The 25311-nt window shown below is 41.5% G+C and overlaps 1 protein-coding gene across 1 annotated transcript in view; it reads left to right on the top strand.

Annotated features, from left to right (window-relative positions):
* Positions 1-25311, top strand: part of MYO3B (myosin IIIB) — a 487104-nt gene that overhangs the window by 19349 nt on the left and 442444 nt on the right. The window contains exons 3-6 of the mRNA XM_057503926.1: positions 654-788; positions 7362-7466; positions 7706-7805; positions 10381-10457. Of these exons, the coding sequence (XP_057359909.1) occupies positions 654-788; positions 7362-7466; positions 7706-7805; positions 10381-10457 (417 nt within the window). The remainder of the gene's footprint in view (positions 1-653; positions 789-7361; positions 7467-7705; positions 7806-10380; positions 10458-25311) is intronic.

Raw genomic sequence — 25311 nt, 5'->3', positions numbered from 1 at the left:
TCTTTCCTTGCCCTAGGATAATTTTCATGAAAGCTGGCATGAAATCTCCAAACGAGTCATGATTTATCAGCTCGTCTGAGTGAAGGGACTCAATTTGGAGTTAAAACTTTTCTTGGCTGTCTGTTTCTTGTCCATTTTGCTGTTGGTTTTGGTCCTCTGGGCTCTTCAGAAGTGATTCTTTTGGAAAGAGTGATATGTTTTGCTCCCTGGGCTCACACAGAGGCTGGCCTCTCTGTAAGTTTCAAAGTGACCCAGACTTGCAGTATTCAATCATCTCAGCCTGGCGTCTTGTTTCAGAGTGCTGAATACTGAGGTGATGACGCTGGACACTGTTTTGCACAGTGAGATTATAGGCCCTGTTGGGTCCCTTAAAGCTACTTCTTAAAAAATTCAAACATTTTAAAGTAAAAGAAGATATTTATAATAGTATTGTTAAAGAAAATGTACAGTAAATTCATATTATTGATATGATAATTAGAAAAGTTTAATTGAGATCTGAGTTCCACTGTTAGGTATTTCCAGGATACAGCAATGATGACATTAAAATGCACAATAAATATGCTTTATTAAATGTTACTTGATTAGGATGTCATACCTGTACTCTTTTTCACACATGAGACCTAATCCAGCATGCATTTTTTTATCCTGTGTAGGATATGGATGAAGAGATTGAGGCAGAATACAACATTTTGCAGTTTCTTCCTAATCATCCCAATGTTGTAAAGTTTTATGGGATGTTTTACAAAGTGGATCAGTATGTGGGAGGACAGCTGTGGCTCGTCCTGGAGGTAAGAGGCTTGGCCCCTGTTGGATAACCATCCATTCAAACACAGCACCAACAGTAAGCAGATGTGATGTTGCCTAAATTGTGTAAGATACACACTTGAGGAGTCAATTCCTCCTGTTTATCTTAGGTACCTTACCAGATGTGGTGTTCTCTTTCACAGTTCTTACAAATAGGCTGTGTGCTGAAAATGTTCATGTTTCTCTGCTTCAAAAGTTTAATAATCATTCTTCTAATACAGAGTACACATAGGAATACTGTTGGAAAAGATTATTTTCTTCCTTAAACTTTGAACATTTCATAGAAAATGTGTTCCAATTGATTGCAACCTATTTTCAAAAATTGCTAGCCCAAGGTTTACTTGTCTCACCAAGTTTGGATTAGCCCATTCATGTTTATTAATCCTTATCTTAGATTGTATTCCCTGAATATGGACTCTGAGAGTTGTTTATGGCAGGTTTATTGCGGAGTTCTTGCAGCAGATAGACCTGGAAGGAAGTGAGAGGTCAGGATTGGGCAAGGGAGACAGTGAACAGCCATATGGTTACAAAAGAGGCCTCAGCCCATCCTCAGGGAGATGGAGAGCTGTGATGCTCTTGCAGAGCCGTCCTGGATTGTGTCTGCATCAGCCAGTTACGGCTGTGTGTCACCCTGGGAGGAGGTGTGACCTCAGGGGAGACAGCATTGTGTAGCTGGGGTCAGTTCCTAGTGTGAGGTGCTGCTGAGTGTTGCAAGCGGGGAGCAGCCAATATGCCCAGTAGTATCTGCTCTAACGAGGGAACACCACTGTATCCACTGCGGTCCTACCCTTTTTCTCCTTTATTAATGGGCATGAGTATGTGTACCTGGTTGGAAAAGAGTCAGTTTCCCACAAATTCAATTCTCATGGGACTGAAATGGCAGACACACAATAATGACAATATATGACATTAGTATATTAAGACGGGTCTATTGCTCATGCTCACCAGGCCCATGCTGATTTGTTCTGGACTCCATCCTGCTGAACCAGCATAGATGTCTGTGCCTGAGGTCACAAATGCAGTGGACACATGTGGCAGCCTCAGAGAGAAGCAGCAGAGGAGAGCCAGGCCTCAATTCTCTGTCTGGGGCCTCTTGTCTGAATCTTTCACTTGGTGGGAGGGCCTGGGTGAGGGATGGCGTGATTTATGTGTGTGTGTGTGTGTATGCATTTTTTTTAAACCAGATCTGTTTTATTTCCTTAAGATCTATGTATAAGTTCAATAAGCTGGGTTGGGGAGTGGGGAGACACTTTTGTGCAGTCTTTGCTTTCATTCAAGACCTTAGAAAGTCCAGTATAGACCTGAATATCGTTGCAAGTGTTAAACTTTAAGCCATTTTCACTCACTGATAACTGTGGCATGAATCAGATTTATCACATTAATAAATTGGGGTCATAAAAGGACTCTGATGGTCTGAAAACTTACATAAGACAATCAACATGAGAGTTGATTGGCCAGAGACGATCAGAAAGCACTGACTCAGACATCAGGTCTGGCAGGGTTATAGCATGAGTATCACTGGAGTCCCAGGGGTCAGGAGGAAGGTGCTGAGCATTTGAGAGTGAAGAAGAGATGAACTTTGCAATGGGATGAGTTTTGTCCCATGTAAATGTGCTATGTGTTCAGCAAAAGCAAGGAGAGTGTTAGCAGCTGCGGAGTAGGAGCGATTCCACCCACACAGTTTTCATTCTTCTAGGTGCAGGCTTTACCTGCTATCAGCAAAAACCTGTCCCAACAGTGTAGAGGAAAAATATGTGTTCTGGCCTTATGAGAAATGTACAGTGTTCAACATAGTGCTTCCCGAGGCATCATCTAGAGTAATTTTGATGATTCTTGACTTTTGCTTTATGCCCTCTGTGGAAGCCATCACCTTGGAAGTAAAGGCCACCAAACAAAAGAGCACTGAGAGGATAATCCCTGTAGTTACACAGTCTAACTAGGTCAAATCAACATGCCAGTGTAGAATCTACATGAAATTTGGAAATTAGACTAGAATAAAATTCTAGTGATTGTGTTTCATGAGCCATTCTTTAATAATGTGGGGGAAAACTGATGGTTTATTGAGAAGGAACATTTTATTCCTTGAAATTATGACCATCTTAGCAAATATACTGTGATTGAATCAATATTCAAAGATGTTTTGGAAAATAGATGTGGCACATAAATAATTTTTCTGTTTCTTGGTTTGGAGCAAAATGCTCATTAAATTCTAGATGCATCCAGCTGCCACATTTCCTGAATGCTGAGGGTGTAGGGAGGAATGCAGGGATGGAGCACACCTCTGTATTTGCATTTAATGCTGGCAGCAAGGGCGGGAATAAAAGACAGCGTGTGCCGATGCTCATGCACAGTGCACAAGGCTTGCTTGCCTTTCTAGAACTCTAAGAGGATTATTTAATTTGATGCATTTAAATAGAATTCCTTGTCATGCTTTAAAAACGTTCAGTCCTTTTCACTGAACATTTACCCTGGTTAGACAATTGTCTGTGTGTACCTGCTTTTCTTTTTTATATCCAAGTACCCAAAATCCTTGCTCTGTAACCCACAGGCTGGCCTTTAGAACTTTGCTGATGGCTTTTCAACTTCACAAGACAGCTTCCTCTAAAGGTGCTCTGAGCAGTTTAATTACATGTTTTATGAATCACAAGAAGTCAGACAGCTCTTAAACTCCAGCATTTAGTGAAGAAAAGGCACCAACTGAGTAAGATCTTTTTGTTGTTTTCAAATCCACAGCTGAGTTTTGATCCTGCTTACAAAAATGACTGCTCTTAATCCTTCATAGATTCTAGAGCTATGAAAAAATTTATGTAAGTCGGCTGCTGGTACAAAATATTGCTAAGTAGGCTACTATTACAAACATGGCCACACTTAAATAGGGCAAAAGAGAGATTAAAATGAGGTTTCAGGGGAAAATTCCAGGGCTGAGTTAGCTTGGATCATCACCCAGCATTTAATTTAAAATTTCTCTCAGTAGAATTTTAATGCCACACTTGGAATTTATTAAAGCATGTGCCTCCCCGACATGGGAGCCAGGCTGCGGAGTGGTTCTTCTGGTGGAGGTGTTGTAGTGCCTTGCAGTCCAATTACTGCTTTGGCATCAGAGGATCAAAGCACTTTATTGATATTTCCCTTATTCACACAAGTTCCCTAGACTCTGTCTGTTTTTCACTTTTTATATCCAGTTGACCAGAAATTCCTGTCGAGTCTCTCTCATAAAAGCCTCCCATATCTGTCCCCAACTCTTACCCCTCATGACTCTTGACTTTTTGATCCTTCCTCACCTGACTGCTTCACCACCTCCTAACAGGTGTGCAGCTCCTGGTGTTTTCCTATTCTTTCCACCCTCCAACGTGCTGCCTTAGTCTTCTTCCCAGAACGCAAATCTGAAAGAGACCTCCCGCCTAAAACGTGTCAATTGCTTTCCATTCCTATCTACTGGTGCATTATGGTATTAAGCACACATGTGTATGGGAAGAAAGCTCCTTAGTGGGGCACACTTGTCTTTCCCTCTCTCCCACCTTCCTTCCCCATCTCCCTGCCCTAGGAACCTGACACCCTTTGTGCTGACAGCAGCAGAGCATTCAGAATTCACAGGCACACATGCTCTCACCGCCCCCAACACTCACACTCTCCCTCTGCACATCCCTCATTCTTTAGTGCTCTCTTCATTTGCACATGATGCTCTTTTCCAGTGATGCCCATCCCTTTCTGTCCATCTGCAATAAACTCATTTGCCCCTTAAACTCGTTATAAATGTTTTGCCCTCTGGGAAGATTTCCAGGGCTGTCCCCTCTTCACCTGCCTCAGCTAAGTCCCCGCCCCCTCTTCAGGACCAGCATGCTCCCTCAGGCACAGTGCCTGCCACACACTTTGCTCTCATTACTCCCGTGTCCCTTACTGATGACAAGCTCTTTGAAGACAGGGACTGTGTCATATTCATGATTGAGTAATGGGTAATAGAATGGACAGTCACAAACCATTGAGAACACAGAGGTAACTTTCTTTTCAGTAACTGCACTCAACTTCGTTCTTGAGGCCCCAGCCTGTCTAGAGGAGACAATTGATTTTTAACTCATTCTGTTAAGCTTAGTTCAATTAACTGACTTCTTTGGAAGGGGCAAACTCTAGTACTTATAATCCCATTTTCTTAGTCCAGTTAAAGCTGTCATTTGGGCAAGACTTAGTTATTTTACGGGCTCTTTTTTCCCTTGTCCTATCCCCTTCTGTGGTAGCGTCTAGATCTGGGTACAAGCAGGTGCTTATGTAAAGCCATGACACTGAGGGTAGGGGATTTGAACTGTGATGACCCCCAAGTCTTTTGCTATCTCCCCATGTCATGGTCCCTGATACTCCTTCCTATCATTGAAATCCTCCCTCTCTTTGTCCTTCTCATTCAAACTGTAGCCTTGTCCCTGTCCCAAATGGAGCATTAAGTTCTGTTATCTCCAGCTTCATGAGCAAACTGAAGAGAACTATTAAAACCCCAGGCTTGGTTGGCCTCCCCACACCACGCTGCTGTTTCCATGCGGCACAGACACCCCTTTGTTGGTGTAAGGCTCCTGCAAGGAGGTCTTCCCTTAGATCTCCAAATCACAGTAGTGTCATAAAGAAACTGAAGTTTACAGACCTCCCAAAAGTAACATCATCACTCTAACACTTTTCTCTCTAGCTTTCCAAGCTGCATGCCACCAGCCCCAGAAGGGCTCTTGTTTTTGTGGATCGAGAAGTTCCCTCATGTCATGTGCTATGCTCTTCCATGATCATCATTTGTGGTCAATTCTCCAGTTTTTGTTCCTTGAAATGTAGAATCTAGACTGGGGAGTCCTGAATAAATTACTTTTTGAAAGCTTAGCTTTTAAGACTGTACTAATCATGGCATGGAAAATGCATTACCTGCTCAAGATTGTATCAGATTGAACATTAAATGTTATATGCCCTTTCAGAGTCATGTAAGACATTGTTGGGGTCAAAAGAATGGGAATCCTGTTACTCAGTGTTAGGGCTATCAGAGTGATTGGTGTTGATACCAATTACACCTGACATTGGTAGAGATTAGATACCAAGGACACTTTACATAATACCAAACTCATAGGACCATCAGAGACTTAAGTGCTTTTCACTGCTTCCAGGGTCTCTCTTAAATCATTCCTGAGACATAGTGATTTTATCCTAGTTTTAAAGATTGGTAATTCTATATTAGATTGTTAGTCACATACTGTTGCTTATGAGCAACTTAAGTGGTTAAAAGATGGGTAGATTCAGTTCCAGGTTACCTTGATTGTTAATGGATGTGCAAGGTATCTGCCATGCATGTAGCAGGGAATGATATGCACATCAAATAAAAACATCTGTTCAACCTTTATTAAAATGTTGCAGATGCTCATAATTAGAGTCAAATAGATCCTAATGTATTATTGTCTTGATAAAGAGTTGTCTTCTTTTAGGAAGGTGCTAATCTATGCTCCCTCAGGTTTCCTTCCTTTTGAAAAGCCAAACTGACTCAAGCAATCACAATACAGGGGACCCTAACTGTTTACTAGTAACTCTTTCCTAAAATATAGACAAAGTGCCAGGAGGAAACCTAGGTCTCTAAAGCAGTGTCTTAACTCCTGAAAGGACAAGGATGTTTCTGAGAATCTGATGAAAGCTCCAAATTTTCTTGGCAGAATAATGCAAGATGCAAATGCTGTGTACTGTGTGCAGCTTCAAGGTGTTTAGATGTCCTCTCAAACCAGTGGAGAAGCCTTGATTTAAGATGGCATGTAGCAAACTCAAACCTGCACATTGACTTCTGCAGTTAGTAAAAATTATCTCTGAAAAACCTTAAATTGCCTAATTGTGGAGGTATAGCATGACTGGTTTATGTACTCTCAAATCTCAGTAATCTTCAATAGACAACAAACAGCAAATATGCAAGATATACTTTTACAGTGTTTTTAATTACAGAGAAAAAAGCACATAAAGTTGCTGAATACCTAAAGTTGAATATCTGAAAAGGTTAAGTGCACATGATCCAAGTGCACGCCATGAATTGACGTGCAATGGCAGCTAGAAAGAGTGGCCAATTGAGCTTCTAATGCCTGCAGAGCCAGCTTGGGGACAGGAAGGTTTGAAATGAAGTTTATTCCCTCCCAAGTATCAAGAGCACTTGTCTTGCCTCTTCCAGTGTTTATCATCAAAATGCCACATTAAAAAAAATAGACAATATTCATGTAAAATGAAAAATATCCAGTAAGTCACCATGGTTACTTACATGTTTTCTCTTTTCAAATTTCTAAGTAACAACTTATGCTTTTATATTTCACTTGACTGTTAAAAAAAATCAATTTTGGGGACATGGGCTTTCACTCATAAATCATCTTCTTGAATAAATACACACGCACACAGAACTAGATTGACTATAATGGAAATTTGAAGTTTATTTTGATCTGGAGTTTTGTGATCTTGATCTGCAAAATTTACATTAGGTCAGAAGCCAGTGGGCTTTTCTTGTTAACATCTTTTTCTTTTCTTTTTGTATGTGTTCCCTTGCTCTCTCTCTCTGGCACCTTTTGCAGCTGTGTAACGGGGGCTCAGTCACTGAGCTTGTCAAAGGTCTACTCAGGTGTGGCCAGCAGCTGGATGAAGCAATGATTTCCTACATCCTATATGGGGCCCTCTTGGTAAGAACATCCATCAAGCTGGGGATGACAGCAGGGGGAGCAATTTGTCACCAGTTGTATCCCCATTACATATTAACGAGAGGAAACTGCCCTACAATATACAAGGGGAATAACAGCAGGGAGGTGTAGCCAAATGTGGTCTATGATTAGATCTTTAATAGTAGCTTAATTGTTTTAAAATAACTGCAAATTTTCCTTTTCTTTTTTCTGTTGTTTGGTGATGGTGGGACACCGTGTAGGGCCTTCAGCATTTGCACAGTAACCGAATCATCCACCGTGATGTCAAGGGGAATAACATTCTTCTGACAACAGAAGGAGGAGTTAAGCTCGTTGACTTTGGTAATGACTGCTTGGCGTTTGTTTTCTTGATGTGTACAGTTTAGCCAAAGGCGACAATTTATCGCAATCTCAGAAGACGGGGTGGGGGTGGGGAGTTGCGGGGGGGTGTTGGGGGTGAGGGGGGCCTCTCTGCTACGCCATGGGCCTGGAGAATTTTCCAGTCATACACAGGCAGGAGAGTAGGGGGGATTCACCAGATGGATCACCCCGGGAGATGCAGTTTGTTAATCTATTTTCAGCTTTAGAAGCAATTTTATTAAAGATAGAAAATGAAAGTGTTTCAAAAGAAGAATTTGACAGAAAACCTTTTTGGTTTTCTGGAAAGAATTTCACATCTCAAGACAATTGTCTATAATTTACATTTTGTCATTTCCTGTTTTGCATATGAAAAGAAAAAGCAGTTTGGTTTTTTAAATGAGTTTGTTTAGCCTTAGGCATACTTATTCCCAGTGAGCAGAAGGTAAAATAGTCCTTCTTGTCTGGGAGCTAATATCCCTTTAAATTGTGATTTTTGCTGCAACTTGTGAGGCTGGTTGAACTGGAAACATTAACAGGAAATGAAAGTGTGAGAGGAAATGCAGACCAGTATCACATAAGGCTGGAGAACTACTAAATATTTCCTTACGACACTCATGTATTGTTATTCACAAGCCAAAAAACCATTTGGTTTTGTTTTTTAAGTTTATTGAATGGGTTAATCTTCTAAATGAATTCAGCAATAGTACTTGAGCATGGTTGTTACAAATAATGAGAAAACATTTACAGAAACACTTTTTAAAATGTACTTTATCAGTGTCAGCCTAGTAGGAGAAAAGATTGATGATTTTGAATGTTCATTGTTTTATTGGTAAGAAATAATTCATTGTTAAAATGTATCAGTGAATCATTTGCTCAAAAGAAATTACTCAAAAACAAATGAAGTTACTTTAGGTGTATTGGTCTATTTACTAAAGAACAAACAAAGAAAAAGGGCAGAGGGGTACTCTGTTCAAGTCTTATGCTCTTCTTTCTATATAAGGAATAGTATAAACTACATAAATAGGCTGTGTGTATAACATCAGAGATGTATTTTCCACATGCTCCTGGGGACAGTGAATATGCTGTGAGGGAAAGAGCTAAGAAGGATGAGGATGGGGATTAATACTGATGTATCCACTCACCAACTTCGTGATTTGGTGTGAGGATAAAGGCTCCTAATCTTCCCAGTAGAAGGTTCCTGAATTTCCAGTTGCTAAAAAAGAGATTTCTAGAAGTTAAAAACAAAAATATTGTTATTTTGTGCCAAAATTGTAGTGGAAGACTTGGTAAAACAGAAAATCATCCACGGCCAACAGAATTCAGAAAGCCGTCTTTGGCTTCCTAATGAAGAGAATGTAAGCTGCTAACAAAACTACTCTCCAAAACGATCCATGGGTCCTTAACAAACCCACGGTCTGATATTTTCAAAGGTGTGTCCTTTGCTAATGAGCACACCATACACTAATGAGTATCCAGGTGTCTAAGTTCTTGTCATCAACAGCATTAGTGGCAGTCCCCATCATTCTCTTAAATGCTTTAGATTTCTGCTTGGTATAAAGGAATACCTTAAATGCTTCAAATACTGATAATACATAAATCATTTTCACATTTGTTCTTTTATCTGATTCTTAAGAAGTTCCTTCTGTGTTAGGTCTGACAGGTATCATTATCCCCAGTTCAAAAGAGAGAAAACTGAGGCTCAGAGTGAGGTGGTCTGCTCCAGGTCATACAATTAGGAAAAGGCATAATTGGGTTGGAAAACTGGTCTTCCGACTCCTAACCCAGTGCACCTTTACTTCCATTTTATTTCCTTGTGATATAAAGAAGAGAGCTGGTTAAAGATTAAGGCAGTTAAAGTGCATTAGAATCATATTAAAATTCTGATGCTCAACATTGAGCCCTAGATAATAATATTATAAGTCAATTTCTTTTTCCACTTGACAACATAGTTTTCTTGCCAAGTTTCCAGGCTTTTAGGTAAGATAAGGCACTGAAAACTTTTTATGTTTACACTGATGCTCTATTAAAGTTAATACATCCCACTATTTCAACCCATTAAAAGAAGCACAAGAAAGAAGTCATCTGAAATATTTTGGAAATGTAATAGGAAGATATTTTGGGTTGATCTTAGTTTTCTTTTGATTCCAATTTTGGGCAATATGGATGGGAATGTTCATTAGAAAGAAATACTCTAGTGATTTAGATATAGTGATAAATGCCCCCACATAGCAGTTGGCAAACTATGCCTGTCAGCCAAATTTGACCTGCCTCCTGTTTTTTTATGGCCTGTGAGCTAAGAATGGTTTTACATTTTTAAATGGTTAGAAAAAAATCAAAAGAAGAATATTTTATGACACATGAAAATTGTATGCATCCATAAATAAGCTTCCATGGAAACACAGCCACACTCATTGGTTTCTGTGTTGTCTGCGGCCACTTTTGTGCTACACAAAGCCTAAAATATTTACTACCTGGCCCTTTACAGAAAAAGTTTGCCAACCCCTGATCTAGCATCATCCTCTGCTCACTGCTGAACTATGACATCCTTTTCTTGTAGGTGTCTCAGCTCAACTCACCAGTACGCGTCTACGGAGAAACACATCTGTGGGCACCCCATTCTGGATGGCCCCTGAGGTAGGCCGAGGGCCTCTGTCCCTGTGTATGTGCTGGGTGCCTTGGTGCTATGCCTTTTTATGGGACAGTCATATGCCTCATGGAATGTTCAGGAAGAAGAAAATCCTTTATATTCATTGAACTGTAACATTTCTGGTTTGGTGATAATGATGACACATAATCTCAGAAAAGCAGAATTAAATCACAGCTAGCCCATAGAATACTTTCAGGCAGTTAGAAAAAGGTGCCTCTTCCAGCAGATGGAGCCCTCTCCAAAGGTCATGACTTAGCAAGTCCATGGTAGTCACACCTATTACCACGCCATGGGGCGGCCTAGTTCTCTCTAGCCTTTGGGTAAATTAGAAAAAACCATCTTCGGTGGATAGAGGTAGCCCCACTTGCACGTGGCTTGGTGATGAGACGTTTCGATTCCAACTAGCCTGCCAAACTACATGCAGCGGTCCTAGTTGTTTTCTTATTACTAGGTATTCAGCAACTTCTCTTGTGTGCTTTATTGGCTCTCTAGTAAAACCTGGGATTTGGTCCTAATTTAGTTCTGGCATTATCACAGAACCCTCTGTGAGATGATGCATGTAGAAGTTTTGGGGGTCTCCCAGCTGTGTAAGGCATACCCTGAAACATAGGTTCAATTTTGCTTATCAGGTAGCATTTAATTCCACAGTACTCTGGCCTGTGCCTGAGAACAGTTCTCTGGATTAAGCAGATGGGTTCATTTAAGAGGAGGGACTCATGCAGTCATCTCCTTAGAGGTCTTCTCATCTGTGTTCTGTCCCCACAGCCTTCCTTCCTCTGTGTGACTGCCCAGGTGGTCTCCTGACACAGTGATCAGTTCATTCCAATCTGCTCAAAGTTCTTTAATGGCTTCCCATTGTTTATGACTCTCTTTCCTACTTGGGTAACAGACAGACCCATTTTCTAGCAAATGAAAAATGCTGAAGAATGCAATGTTTGCTTAAACATTAAATGTTCCTTAAATAGGTTTTTAAAAAACATGAAAATAGTCATAAACTCCCTTGTATTTATAGAACTATGAAACTGAAAGGAAAAAATGTATTATGAAAAAACTATAAAACCAGGAATGTTCAAGTAAGTATCTTTAATTTAATGACACAAATGACATTGTTTTGTGAAACTAGATTGTCCTTTGCAGTGTGAATATGTTTCACAGCATGACAGCATGGATTACTTGGAGTAGTCATGCTGACTACCATGTACCACATGGTGACCAGTTCTCCCTCCACTTTACCCACCACTTTATATCCTGCCTGTAGCATCTCCTTTGGCCTCTAATTTGGCACATCTCTGTTGGCATGGTGCCAACTTAATAAAAGACATAAATATGGGCACTGAAACTGTGTGGGAAATGGTGATTCAGATTATCAGGAATACATTTTATCACTATTCTTCCCATTTTATTATTATTAATAAAATTATCATTGAAACAAAAATGGGATTTTGTGAACCCCAGTTTGAGAAACACTGTAGGACAGACTCAAAAGTTTTTTTGATGGTAAACAAAGCCTTCTTATTCCAGTCCCTGTCTGTCTGTCCAGTCTCGTCTCAGGTTACTTTTCCCCCATATACTTGTTCTTAATGCCTCAGCAGTAGTGAGCAACAGATAAATCTCCAAATCTATCCTTAAGTCCTTTCCCTGAAACCCTTTCATGTACTGTTATGCTGTGTGGAGTGGCCCTGGAATATTGCTCCTCCGTCTTCAAGCCTCAGCTCAAATGCATCTCCCCTAGGAAAACTTTCCTAATCCCTGACCAACACTGACAGTCCTATCCCTAGATGTCCACTGCAGCTTTCACACCCACCATTAGCATACCATGAGATTGTATTGTAGTTGTCGGCAGGCAAGTCTCCCCACCGACTCAGCTGTAGCAGGAATTCGGGGTGCCCCATCTGCAGCATAGGTGCTCAGCAAGCACCTGTTGGATAAATGAGTCTATTGGTAAAAAAGCCAAAGAAGAAAATTAATTTGGAGGGTAGTTTGAGGGAGACTTTACAACTACCAGCATTAGCAAAGTTCTCTGTGGATTTTGATTGATCTGTTATTAAAGGAATGCATCACTGAGGCCACTCAACTCGTACTGGAGTGGCATATCATGGAGGATGGAGCACCTGTTCTGATCCACAGTAAGCTGGTGTTCTCAGAACCACAGAATGTAAATAAGTCATGCCTGCCCTTGGCTTTGTATGTTTCTTATGAGGTGTTTGTGACTTTTCAGTTTCAACTGGGATGAGTAAAATATGTGGAGTGTTTCTATAAGGGGGCAGTTTAATGGTCTGTGGTGAGTTTCTACTGCCCAGATTGCCTAGAACTGGTTCCCTTCATGGCAGGGAAGAGCCTCTGTCACATCCTGCCTGCTGTAGTGGATCCACTGAGAAGTAGGCAGGTCACCATGTGGGGACCTTGACAGTACTTTCCAGGAGCAAGTGCCCGATTGCTCTATGCCTCCCTCCAAGATTCTGGCGCGGTGTGAGCTTGTGTCTAAATGCACTGGGATGCAGGCTGCAGTTCTTGGGACACAAGCCTACACATTTCTCAGGTTCTTATTTTCCAAATGGAGAATTACTCTTTCCAACAGAGCCTCTTTTCATTCCATAATTCTCCATAAGGATGTCCGCAGGCACACTCTTCCATTTGTCAGTTTGATTCAGCAAGCATTTATACTCCCCCCTGTGAGTAAGGCTTTAGGTCAAGAGCAGTCTTTGAAAAGGTACAGTCAGTGATTGTTTAAATGAACATTGTCTTCAGCTGATGGTCTATGTAGTAGATTGATCTTAATATGCTTTCATTTCTGCTTGCATGAATAAGTGGGATTTGGATTAATTATGACAATAGTGTATGCAGTGCCTATGCCAGTGGAATAAAACCATTTCAGGCAACCAGTGCTTTCATTTTGAAAATTCAGCCAAAAGATCCTTGATCTCATTTTATTTTTGAGAAATGGAACCAAATCATTATTTTCCCAGTTTAATTTCCATTTTTATTTCACCAGCTTGAGTGACTGAAATTTGTAATTCAAACAGACTGTACTACAGACCAGGTAGCTTGTGGAATGTGGCCACACTGCAACCAACTGTTGGCGGAGGAGCCCAGGCACAGCTCACTGGGCAGTCTGAAGCTGCCTGGGAGCTGACTGCTGTACTGTCAGCACTCCTCCCTTATTTCCTCTCACTGTCTCATTCGGACACTACTAAAGGTGAAAAGTGGGAGGCGGAGCCAACATGGCGGCGTGAGTAGGACAGTGGGAATCTCCTCCCAAAAACATATATACTTTTGAAAATACAACAAACACAACTAGCCCTAAAAGAGAGACCAGAAGACGCAGGACAGTGGCCAGACTGCAGCTACACCAGCGAGAACCCAGCGACTGGTGAAAGGGGTAAGATACAAGCCCCGGACTGCGGGACCCGAGCGCCCCTCCCCCCAGCTCCCGGCGGGAGAAGAGTAGGCAGAGCGGGAGGGAGACGGAGCCCAGGACTGCTGAACACCCAGCCCCAGCCATCCGGGCCAGAGCGCAGACACAGTACATGCCCAGGGGGCCCTGGATACTGGGGGAACAGGGAGTAAGACCTCTGAGCGGGTGCTGAAGCTGATGCCCCTGTGACAAAGAAAAGCGGGGGCTTTTTGAAAGTCTTAAAGGGACAGGGACTTAACAGCTTGACGGAAACAACCCAGGTCACAGTACAGCAGCTGGAAATTACAGGGAAAACCGGGTGCACTAACCCCCTGGGCAACAGCTCTGAGACCCCTCACGGAGGCAAACAGTCAAGCAGCCCCCCCATCCATTACCCCACCAGGCGCTGCGAAAGCAGAGAAGCAGCCTGAGACAAATTCCGCCCACAGAAAGGGAAATTTCTCCCTTCCGGCCAGGCAAGACACAAAGACCCACTCTACACGCAATTACCCAACACAAGCCACTAGGGGTCGCAGTTGTCCCAGTAAAGAAAGGCCAGTAGCAAGTGAAAATTTTGGCCCTCCCAGCTGACAGTCAATAGCACCTGTCAACATGAAAAGGCAAAAAAATATGATCCAGACAAGACTAACCCAGACAGCTTCGGCATCTGCTACATCTTCCCCTGAGAAGGAATCTGGGGAGATAGATTTAGCCAGTCTACCTGAAAAAGAATTCAAAACAAAAGTCATAACCATGCTGATGGACTTGCAGAGAAATATGCAAGAACTAAGGAAGGAGAATTCAGAAATAAAACAAGCTCTGGAAGGACTTCAAAACAGAATGGACGAGATGCAAGAGACCATTAATGGACTAGAAAACAGAGAACAGGAACGCAGAGAAGCTGATGCAGAGAGAGATAAAAGGATCTCCAGGAATGAAAGAATTTTAAGAGAGCTGAGTGATCAATCTAAAAGGAATAATATAAGAATCATAGGTATTCCAGAAGAAGTAGAGAGAGAAAAGGGGATAGAAAATGTCTTTGAAGAAATAATTGCTGAAAATTTCCCCAAACTAGGGGAAGAAATGGCCTCTCAGACCACAGAGGTACACAGAACTCCCATGACAAGGGATCCAAGGAGGGCAACACCAAGACACATAATAATTAAAATGGCAAAGATCAAAGACAAGGACAAAGTATTACAAGCAGCCAGAGAGAAAAAAAAGGTTACCTACAAAGGAAAACCCATCAGGCTATCATCAGACTTCTCAACAGAAACCCTACAGGCCAGAAGAGAATGGCATGATATACTTAATGCAATGAAACAGAAGGGCCTCGAACCAAGACTACTGTATCCAGCACGAATATCATTTAAATATGAAGGAGGGATTAAACAATTCCCAGACAAGCAAAAGTTGAGGGAATTTGCCTCCCACAAACCACCTCTACAGGGCATCCTACAGGGACTGCTCTAGATGGGAGCACTCCTAAAAAGAGCACACAACAAAACACCCAACATATGAAGAAGGGAGGAGGAGGAATAAGAAGGGAGATAAATAAAGAATCATCAGACTGTGTTTATAATAGCTCAACAAGCGAGTTAAGTTAGACAGTAAGACAGTAAAGAAGCTAACCCTAAACCTTTGGTAACCACAAACTTAAAGCCTGCAATGGCAATAAATTCATACCTTTCAATAATCACCCTAAATGTAAATGGACTGAATGTACCAATCAAAAGACACAGAGTAATAGAATGGATAAAAAAGCAAGATCCATCCATATGCTGCTTACAAGAGACTCACCTCAAACCCAAAGACGCGCACAAACTTAAAGTCAAGGGATGGAAAAAGATATTTCAAGCAAACAACAGAGAGAAGAAAGCAGGTGTTGCAATTCTGGTATCAGACAAAACAGACTTCAAAATAAAGAAAGTAACAAAAGACAAAGAAGGACATTACATAATGATAAAGGGCTCAGTCCATCAAGAGGATATAACCATTATAAATATATATGCACCCAATACAGGAGCACCAACATACCTGAAACAAATATTAACAGAACTAAAGGAGGAAATAGAATGCAATGCATTCATTCTAGGAGACTTCAACACACCACTCACTCCAAAGGACAGATCCACCAGACAGAAAATAAGTAAGGACACAGAGGCACTGAACAACACATTAGAACAGATGGACCTAATAGACATCTACAGAACTCTACATCCAAAAGCAACAGGATACACGTTCTTCTCAAGTGCACATGGAACATTCTCCAGAATAGACCACATACTAGGCCACAAAAAGAGCCTCAGAAAATTCCAAAAGATTGAAATCCTACCAACCAACTTTTCAGACCACAAAGGCATAAAACTAGAAATAAACTGTACAAAGAAAGCAAAGAGGCTCACAAACACATGGAGGCTTAACAACACGCTCCTAAATAATCAATGGATCAATGACCAAATCAAAATGGAGATCCAGCAATATATGGAAACAAATGACAACAACAACACTAAGCCCCAACTTCTGTGGGACACAGCAAAAGCAGTCTTAAGAGGAAAGTATATAGCAATCCAAGCATATTTAAAAAAGGAAGAGCAATCCCAAATGAACGGTCTAATGTCACGACTATCGAAATTGGAAAAAGAAGAACAAATGAGGCCTAAGGTCAGCAGAAGGAGGGACATAATAAAGATCAGAGAAGAAATAAATAAAATTGAGAAGAATAAAACAATAGCAAAAATCAATGAAACCAAGAGCTGGTTCTTCGAGAAAATAAACAAAATAGATAAGCCTCTAGCCAGACTTATTAAGAGGAAAAGAGAGTCAACACAAATCAACAGTATCAGAAATGAGAAAGGAAAAATCACGACGGATCCCGCAGAAATACAAAGAATTATTAGAGACTACTATGAAAACCTATATGCTAACAAGCTGGGAAACCTAGGAGAAATGGACAACTTCCTAGAAAAATAAAGGCGAAAAGTACTGGGTAAAGGTGATGTCAACTCAGTGCTGTAGGAGAAAGCAGATTCTGAGGGGTGGCCTTAGTGGGATCGCACTCTGAAACAATGCAGCCCATGATACAATTCAGCCCATAATACCCCGCCAAATACTTAACACCCCTTCCCTGTAATATAGTTCAAGTTTACAAAATAATCAACCAGTCATTTGGAACCTACAGGTCTGCATATTACAGGCATTAGCTTAGAAAGGTCAGCCTTGCCTGGCCACAGCCCACTTCCCCCCAGCACACACACATTCACATTGTTCTCTCTCAGCCTCAGGTGTCTGAGGTAAACACAGTTCTTTCTGGATGTACCATGCATAACAAATTGTCTTCCCACATGGGCCCTCTGACACCTTCAGAATTTTATTTTGTACTACTTGTTCAGTGGATAAACATTTTTCTGATTCCTGAGATGTTTGGCCCAGGTAACTTCCCTCAACCTTCTGTTTACATTGAGCCTCTGGTCTCCTGCTTGTGACTTTAGCCTGTAGCTTAAATGTGTGGGGGGTAGTTATTTTTGACAGTCTTCCCTTTGCCTATGTTTATTGTCTCTTTTCTCCTCCACTGGCTCCTGATAGCATATTTCTTAAGTAAGTAATATGAATAATAGTATCTCACATTTGCATAGAAATTTTACAAGTATTGTTATCTTTTAATGCTATACTTACCTGTGAGGATGCTACTTAGGCAAGACTACATTGATTTTATAGACAAGCAGTGCCCAGGAACACTGAGTGGGCAGCAGGGCAACAGTGACTGGAATCTGTATGCTGTGACTCACTGAACTAAAGGACTTCCAGTACATCCCATACCCACTGTCAATACTGGTATTGCTAACCTAGTATTTGCATCAGGCACACTCCAGGTAATATACTGGTCTATAGCAAAAAGGGATACAAACCTAATGTATGTTTACATGTGGTGATAGCAGGGGGTTAGTAGCAGTTGATCCTTAATCTACCTTTTTCACCAACATACATAGCAAAGAATTAACTGAATATCTGTAAATGACTGAAACCCAAGAAAAGGAACCCAGGTCATCATCACTGTTTTTATGAGGACATTTGTGGACTATGCTAAAATAATGCCTTGTCGTTAGGTGGTATGCACTGATGTGGCCATTCTGATTTTTAAAATATTAAAACATTATGTTGTGGGCAGTAAGTGGCTGCCACCCTGAGCCCCCTGAATGCTTCTTGGCCACCAGAGGTGCCTCATTCTCTGGGACACCCCAGATCTCCTCATAGCCCAGCAATGATAGGGGTTCGTGTCTGGCAAGCAGGGAACCTCAAGGGCCAGCTCCAGGGCCATAAGGTAGCTGGTTGCTGGTATGAATATTTTGCCTGTTTAGCAAGAATGCAGTAGAAAGGAAACTTTCACTTGCTGAGGACCTGCTAAAGCACCAGGGTCTGGGATAGGTACTTTTAAAATACTTTATTTTATTTCATTCTCACAAGAGCTCTCTTCAGTAGATATTATTTTCCCCATTTTATCATTCACACTCAAAGAGGTGTAGGAGATACTGTGCCCAAATTTGCATACCTGGTAAGTACTGGAGCTCTTTGGCTTTTCAGAGAGCATGGGGATGCAAGGTCTGTTTTGTGTTTGAGGAAATTAAGGCAGAGAGAGGATACTCTCTATGCTAGTGCAGAACAGACTTGGCCCCGGAATTCAAGCTTCTTAGCCCATTGACCCTGGACTTCGCTTTAGTGTGTTCGTACAGGATGTTCAGTGTGGAAAATGTGTGCTGAGACAGCTCTTACAACAAAGATGTGGTGAGAGAAAACTCTGGAATTGGAGTGTGAGGCACGTCATTTTAAAAGACTTACATGAAGGACCAATCACCCATAATTTATAAATTGACTGCACTTTGCAATCCCAGTGATGAGAGAAGCAGCCAAATATATTTAGGATCCAGTTTACTTGGCATCTTCCTAAAACAGCCAAAGTTCTGTTTCTATATTAGAAAGCAAACTTGGGGAAAAAATAAACATTTGCTTCTTTTCAGAATATTTATTTCGTTTTTACTTCCATCTGCTCACTGTTGCAAACAAGAGCTAATCAGCTGAGCAGAGAAACAGATGTCCTGTGATGGCTCCAAAAATGGGTCTCTCTCTGCCTGGCAAAGGGTTGTTGACAGGGGACAGTTGCCATAACAACTAGCTTACACCCATGCAGAAATATCGCAGGCTTTTTACAACCACTGTTGCCTTAATTAATTGTGCCATTCCTAGTTAAATGATACAATAATGCTATTTCCTTTGGCACTGCCAGGACTAGAGATGACTAATAGTACTTTGACAAATGATACTTTGTGTCAAAGGGCTGAGAAAGCCATAGACCACTACAGAAGCTGAAATGCTATTATTGTCATTACTGCATTTGTTCCCAAAGCTGTAGCTAATGGGGTTTGTTCCCAAATAAGAGTTGGCATTTATTGAGGGCTTACTATGTGCTAGGCACTAAGTGCTTTACATTAACTAATTCATTTGTAATCCTCACAATAACTCTGTAAGTCAGTGCTAACACTAGTCCAATGTTTTAGATAAAGTAAATAAAGTTTGATTTGAACCCAGGTATTTAGCTCCAAAATCCTCCCTCTTAAGTACAGTCACTCTGTAAGAGCACTGTTTAATTCTGACCACCAGTGTATCAGATAAGATGTAAATCTTTATTTCCCCAATTTTTATATTATTTGAAATAAGAAATATCCTTCCTAATATGTTGAGGACAATGTAATATTTCACTATAGCACTGGAAGCCAAAGTAGTTAATGCTTAAGGGAAGGATCTAGAAAAATAAAAACAAAATTCTGCAGAATAGACTTCAGGAGATTTGGATTTTAGTTTTAGTTCTGACACTTAGTTTTAAAAAGTGATTGTGGTTTAGTTATTTTAGTATCTTTAGTTATATGGCTTTGGTTTTGGTAGAAAAGCTAAGAGCACAAATTTTGGAGTCAGACCCGGGTGCCAAGCATAGATATCTGCTTACCTACCTACCCACAGACCTCAGACAAGTTAATGAATATCTCTTAGTAGTAAGATGGGGAGAAGTCAAAACAGGTAAAACGAGAAGCTTAAAAAAAGCAGTCCAAAAGATGGAATGAAATGATGTGCTCAAAGTGTTTGGCACAGTACCCAGCATAGTAAGGGCTTTCAATATGGTGGTGTAAATTGCCTGAACCCCACCCTTCCAAACCTGTTTCACTCTGTAAGGAGAAGAGATTGGCTTTGGTAGTCTTTGCCTCCAAGGTCCCTTCTATTTCTTGAAGAACATTTGCACTTTTCAGGGGGAAAAGCATCTTCCAGCTCTCACATTCTGTGGCTCTAGCATTCCTTGGATAATGAAGGAGGGATCTCTCCAAGCTCTCAATAAGGGTAAAGTGATGACAGTATGAGAACTTTAGGATATGTTTTTAACTGACTGTTTTAAAAGCCTGAGATTCTTGGGATCCCATCGCCAGATATACCACTGTGAGAAATGCAGGTTTTGGTTGCTCAGGAAATTCAAGTGAGGGGTTTAGAGCTTAGATACTTGACTGAAAGACCTATGTGTAGCCATTTGCGTTCCCTGGTTCCCTCTAAACTCCTGTGCCAACCACTGAGAAAGAGAGGATTGCCTCACTCTGGTTCTGGAGCTGACCCTGTCTTCCTTCCCAGAGTGGTTCTATCTTCAAGGTGCCTGAAACACAATCCAGGTGCTTGGGGCTCTGGTGGGTGAAGGGCCCCAGGCAAGGGTGAAAATGATCTGTTGCAGCCCCAGCTTTTAACCTCAGCTCCAGGGATAGCTCCCCTCTCAGATGGAGCTCTGCAGGGAAGTTGAGTCATGTGTCATATGTCAGTGTGGAGGTGGGGGGCTGGCCCTGAAGGTGGCGGTGATATGTCATCACCCTCCTCCTAGTGGGTCTAAATATAGGGTCCCTTCTGAGGGCTTCAGCTCCCAGATGTGTGGAAACATGTGAGAGCTGAGGCCTCATATACACCCCCATCCATCTTTCTCTGCTCAGTGATAAATAAGGAGTAGCAAAGTAGGGGCCTCTGTGAGCATCTAAACTTTGTAGGCTACCCACCCCTCTTCTCTGAGGAGGTGAAAAGGGTGGAGGCACCTATTGTTCCCCCCATCACCCACCGGAAAGGAAGGACCAGTGCTGTTTCCGCAAGGGTGGAAGTGTTGTTGAAGGCATGTCAGAGCCAGCCTCCGCTCTTCTTGACCTCTGAGTCCCAAATTACCTGGTGGCTACCCTCCTGTCGCTGCCTCCACTACCCTGCTCAGGGCACAGGGGCTCAGCACCATGAAGGGGAATTCACACCTTGGCCAAACTCCGCATGTGCTGCTCAGCCTGATGGTCATGCAGCAGTCAGAAGAAACCAGAGGGAGACAGGCAGTCAGCGATCGGTACGGGACTTTGGGGTAGGGGTGGAGTAGCAGCAGGTGGGGTGGGGAGACCAGTGCTTACTGTGCCCTGTTTTTCCTACACCTTCTTTCATTTTAGAAAGTTAAAGGAAATCGTCCTCTGAAAGGAATGTGTGGCATCGCCAAGGGCATCTGGGTCTGCGTGGAGACATCAGCCTGGGAGGGGACAGAACCCTGAGACTGCTTGCAGATAAAGGGATATGCCCGTGCTGGAACGCTCAGATATTCTGTTTGATCTGCATCCCTTTCTGTTGGTTATGTGCATTGTGGAAGAGAAAAAAAACTTTCCCCCATTAGTTTCACATTGTGGGCTCATGCTTGACTTCGGTTACCTACTAACTGTATGACTTTGGGTCAGTTTCTTGACCTTCTTGGATCTGTTTCTTCTGCTGAGGTAATAATACTGACCTACCAACTGCAGACTGAACTGAACTGTAGAATTTCCATTCATCCTTTCCTTAACTGTGTTCTGGTAGAAGTGGAGCACCAGCTGGCAGAGGAAAGGGGCAGCCAGGAAAGGAGAGTGAGAGGGCCTGGGGAGTGGGCGGTGGCGGCAGGTCCGTCTGCGCCAACAGACTGCGGTGTGCTCACGCGCTCACAGGGCGGGAGGCGCTGTGGCCTTGGCTTATGGAACGCAGAGCTGCTTTAGCAATGGCCCAGCATTCTCTGTGTTATAAGAATTCCCAGGAGATGCCTCACTCAGGAGGGAAGTAGGGGAACCATGGAGTTTGCTCCTTGCCTACATGACTCTGGACAAGTCAACTTCCCTGGGACCTCAGTTTCCAAGGGGTTAAACTAGTGAATCCTAAGATCCCCTCCAACATTCACTTCTGGCCAGGAAAAGCTGCTGGCGTGGGGAGGGCTGCGGGGTTAGCCTGGGTCTCACACCAATGTGTCCCTTCGGAGGCTTTTGAATATTAAGGACAAAAATCTGGGCAAGCCAATTTATCTTTCACAGGGGAATTCTGTGGATACTGGTCCTGAGTCTGGGAATGGGGCTTACCATGTAATGAAGTGTAAGTGACACATTCCGAGGGCCTTGGGGAATTGAATGCAAAAATCAGTGTGCTGGTCTCAAACCCAGAATCAGTTCCCCTCCACCCCCCCACTAGCCATGGTGGGAAGTTGGTGTTATGCAAGTGTGCTCTGCGTGCTCTTAATTTGAATGTTGTTTTATTTCTCTAAAGGCCTAAGCTGAATGTTACAGTCCTGAGAACATATTTCAATTAGAGACCTTTCTGAATTTCATAAGAACAGTATAATTTAAATCGTTTCTGACAATTTCTCAGTATACAGAATACAGATTCAGTTTTAGCCTTAAATTATTTTATGAAAGATGCCCCCTACCACAACCAAAAGAAAAAACCCAAACAAAAAAAATCCCAACTCATCATTTTCCATTCTAGTCCACATCCCCTTTGCAAAAATGTTCAGACAAATCTCAAACATATCCACCCTTGAAGTCATATTTCATCCAGGGGCAGATACTTCACTACTGAATCAGTATTTCAGCATGTAAACACTTTTTAATATTTTTTTTATAGTATATATATTTTTTTAGATAATTATTTTTTATTGAAGGGTAGTTGACGCACAGTATTGCATTACATTAGTTTCAAGTGTACAACACAGTGATAAAACATTTATATACATAATTCTAGGTTCCAGCTATCACCCTACCAAGCTGTTACAATATCTTGACTATATTCCTTATGCTATACATTCATGTAAACACTTTTAAGATGTTTGTATGTAAAACTGATGAATAATATCTGCCACTGGAATATTTATAACTGAAATTTCTAATTACAGAAAAGTTCTATTTTAGAAACACTTGTGATCAATAATATGTGTCAATTATGCAGCATAAGTTGCATAAGCAAAATTAAGAATCATATTTGCTTTCCTACCACTCAGCCCATCTTATTTGCCAGTATATTGACTGTTTTTTGGGCTCAAGGTCAGCCAAGGATTAATAGCTTTAGATCTATTTGCTTTGCCTCTTCTAAGCTGAATTTAGCTTTTGAGAAAACAGCATTTTGCCTGTGTACTTGAGTGAAATTTTAATCTTGACCTTTGGTTGTAATTCTGGGTCACACAGTCAATTCTAGTAAGGTGGCAAATTAGAATATACAAGGAAAACCTAATTGCACTTTTAATGATATGTAAAAATGTTAGTGGAAAAATGAAATAATCTAAATAACATCATTGTTTTTTAAGTTTGGTAAGTTATTTTTTATAAAAGCAAAGCATATTTTTTGGTGCTACTATAATATTATTTGCTTGTAAGTACTGGTTAAAATCACATTATTGAAAAAGATTTCAGTCCAGTAGCTCTTGGATACATAATATGATAAATATGATAAATGGTTTACACTAAATATCCTGTTGGAGAAATTTAGGTTTCCTGAATTCATATGTTGACTTTTTTTATCCCCTTACATCTAATACAGATGTTCTTTTCAGAAAATGAAGACCTTGAGATGAGGAAACACTGTTGTTTCACGTTCTTAGAGCCCAAGTCTTTGTCTAAGAGTAAGAGGGTGGATTCTCACCCCTCCCTGGGATCTTTGTCAGTAAGCCCTCTTGGTTCAGGCTGAAACGAAATTGCCATCATGGGGGATTTCATGGGATCATGGTAGCCTGAGAAAGTGAAAATGCTACCTCTAGCCTTGTGCTTATAATAGAAAGAGATATTGTTGGGAAGGGAATTTCTTTAATTCGTCTTGTATTAATCTTGTGGGAACCTAGTTTTATAACCAAGATACTACCTTTAGCCAACCAACTTGTTGAATCTCAACAGCCAAGAAACACCCTGGAGGGTGGAAACATACCCTTGGAAGTCAAGCAAACTTTCAATACTTATTTACATTTTCAAGACCAAAAAAAGACAAAATTTGCTCTTGTTATAAAAATAACTCATGCTCCCTGTAGACATTTTAGAAAATGCAGAAGGGTTTAAAGAAGTTAGTAAATAAAATGGGTAATATCTTTACCCATACATCAACGATCCAGTGATATCTACTACTAAGATTTTGGTCCATAGGAAAAGCTGTGTAACTAGCATTTTCATAAGCAGTGTTTCAAGCAAGGCCCATGAGAAAGGGGTCACTTGGTTTGTATGAGAAGAAGAGGTAGGGAGAAATTAAGTAATTTGCTAAAGCTACCTGGTGAGGAGGTGGCAAAACCACATTGAAGACGCCTGGCTCTGGGATTTTCTCACACCGGTCAGAGGTGTGAGTCTTTTCATCATCCAAGATCTACTGACAGTCGTTTTTTCTCCACCATTCCCCAGCAGATGGATGAGGAAAGGGTCAGCCATGCTTAACAGAACTCAGCTGGCCAAGTCCAAGGGTGGATGAGGTGATAATTTGTGTCAAGTCAATTATGTTATCAAAGTGTGTGTGCATTTTTACCCCATAAACTCCTTTGGGAAAGGGGAAGAGGTACCCCTTCCTGTCGAGCAGAAAGGAGTGACAGAGGCGGATTTAGAAAGTCTGGAACTTTGGAACTTGTTAGCCTGAAGAAGGCAGAAGGAAACTGCCCTAATTGATCAAAGAAAGTTGACTGCTATCCTTTGCTTCAAACACCAGTAGAGTTAAGCTGTTAGTGAAACCTCACTTCTTGTCCTCAGTACCATCCAGAAAGAAAAGGTTTTGGCAGCTGAAGTGATGAATAACCAGTATTTGGGAGGCTCAGGCCCGTCTCTGGGTACAATAGCTGTTGGTGTTGGGCATGGAGGCTGCTAGTGCATAGATACTGCAAGTAATCCAATATTAATGTTTTTCCTCTTCTTAAAATAAGCAACAGTGTAGTCTAAGTGTATCAGAAAAGCTGAAAGTTTGCAATTCAAGATAGGAACCTGGACTCACTCCATTAAACAGCATCCAAACAATTGCTCTGTTGCTGAAGCTCTTCCTCCTTAAAGGAGGCGTTATCACAGCAACAGCATCTTTTTGTAGACCTTAAGACCTTTTACAAAATATTGGCAATAGAATCCCTGCAAGGCTCCAGCTATCCAATTCAC

Source organism: Manis pentadactyla, chromosome 6 (genome assembly GCF_030020395.1).
Source record: "Manis pentadactyla isolate mManPen7 chromosome 6, mManPen7.hap1, whole genome shotgun sequence".
NCBI classification, from domain to species: domain Eukaryota; kingdom Metazoa; phylum Chordata; class Mammalia; order Pholidota; family Manidae; genus Manis; species Manis pentadactyla.
Note: the sequence above shows the minus strand (reverse complement) of the source record. Positions and strands in the feature narration are given on the sequence as shown.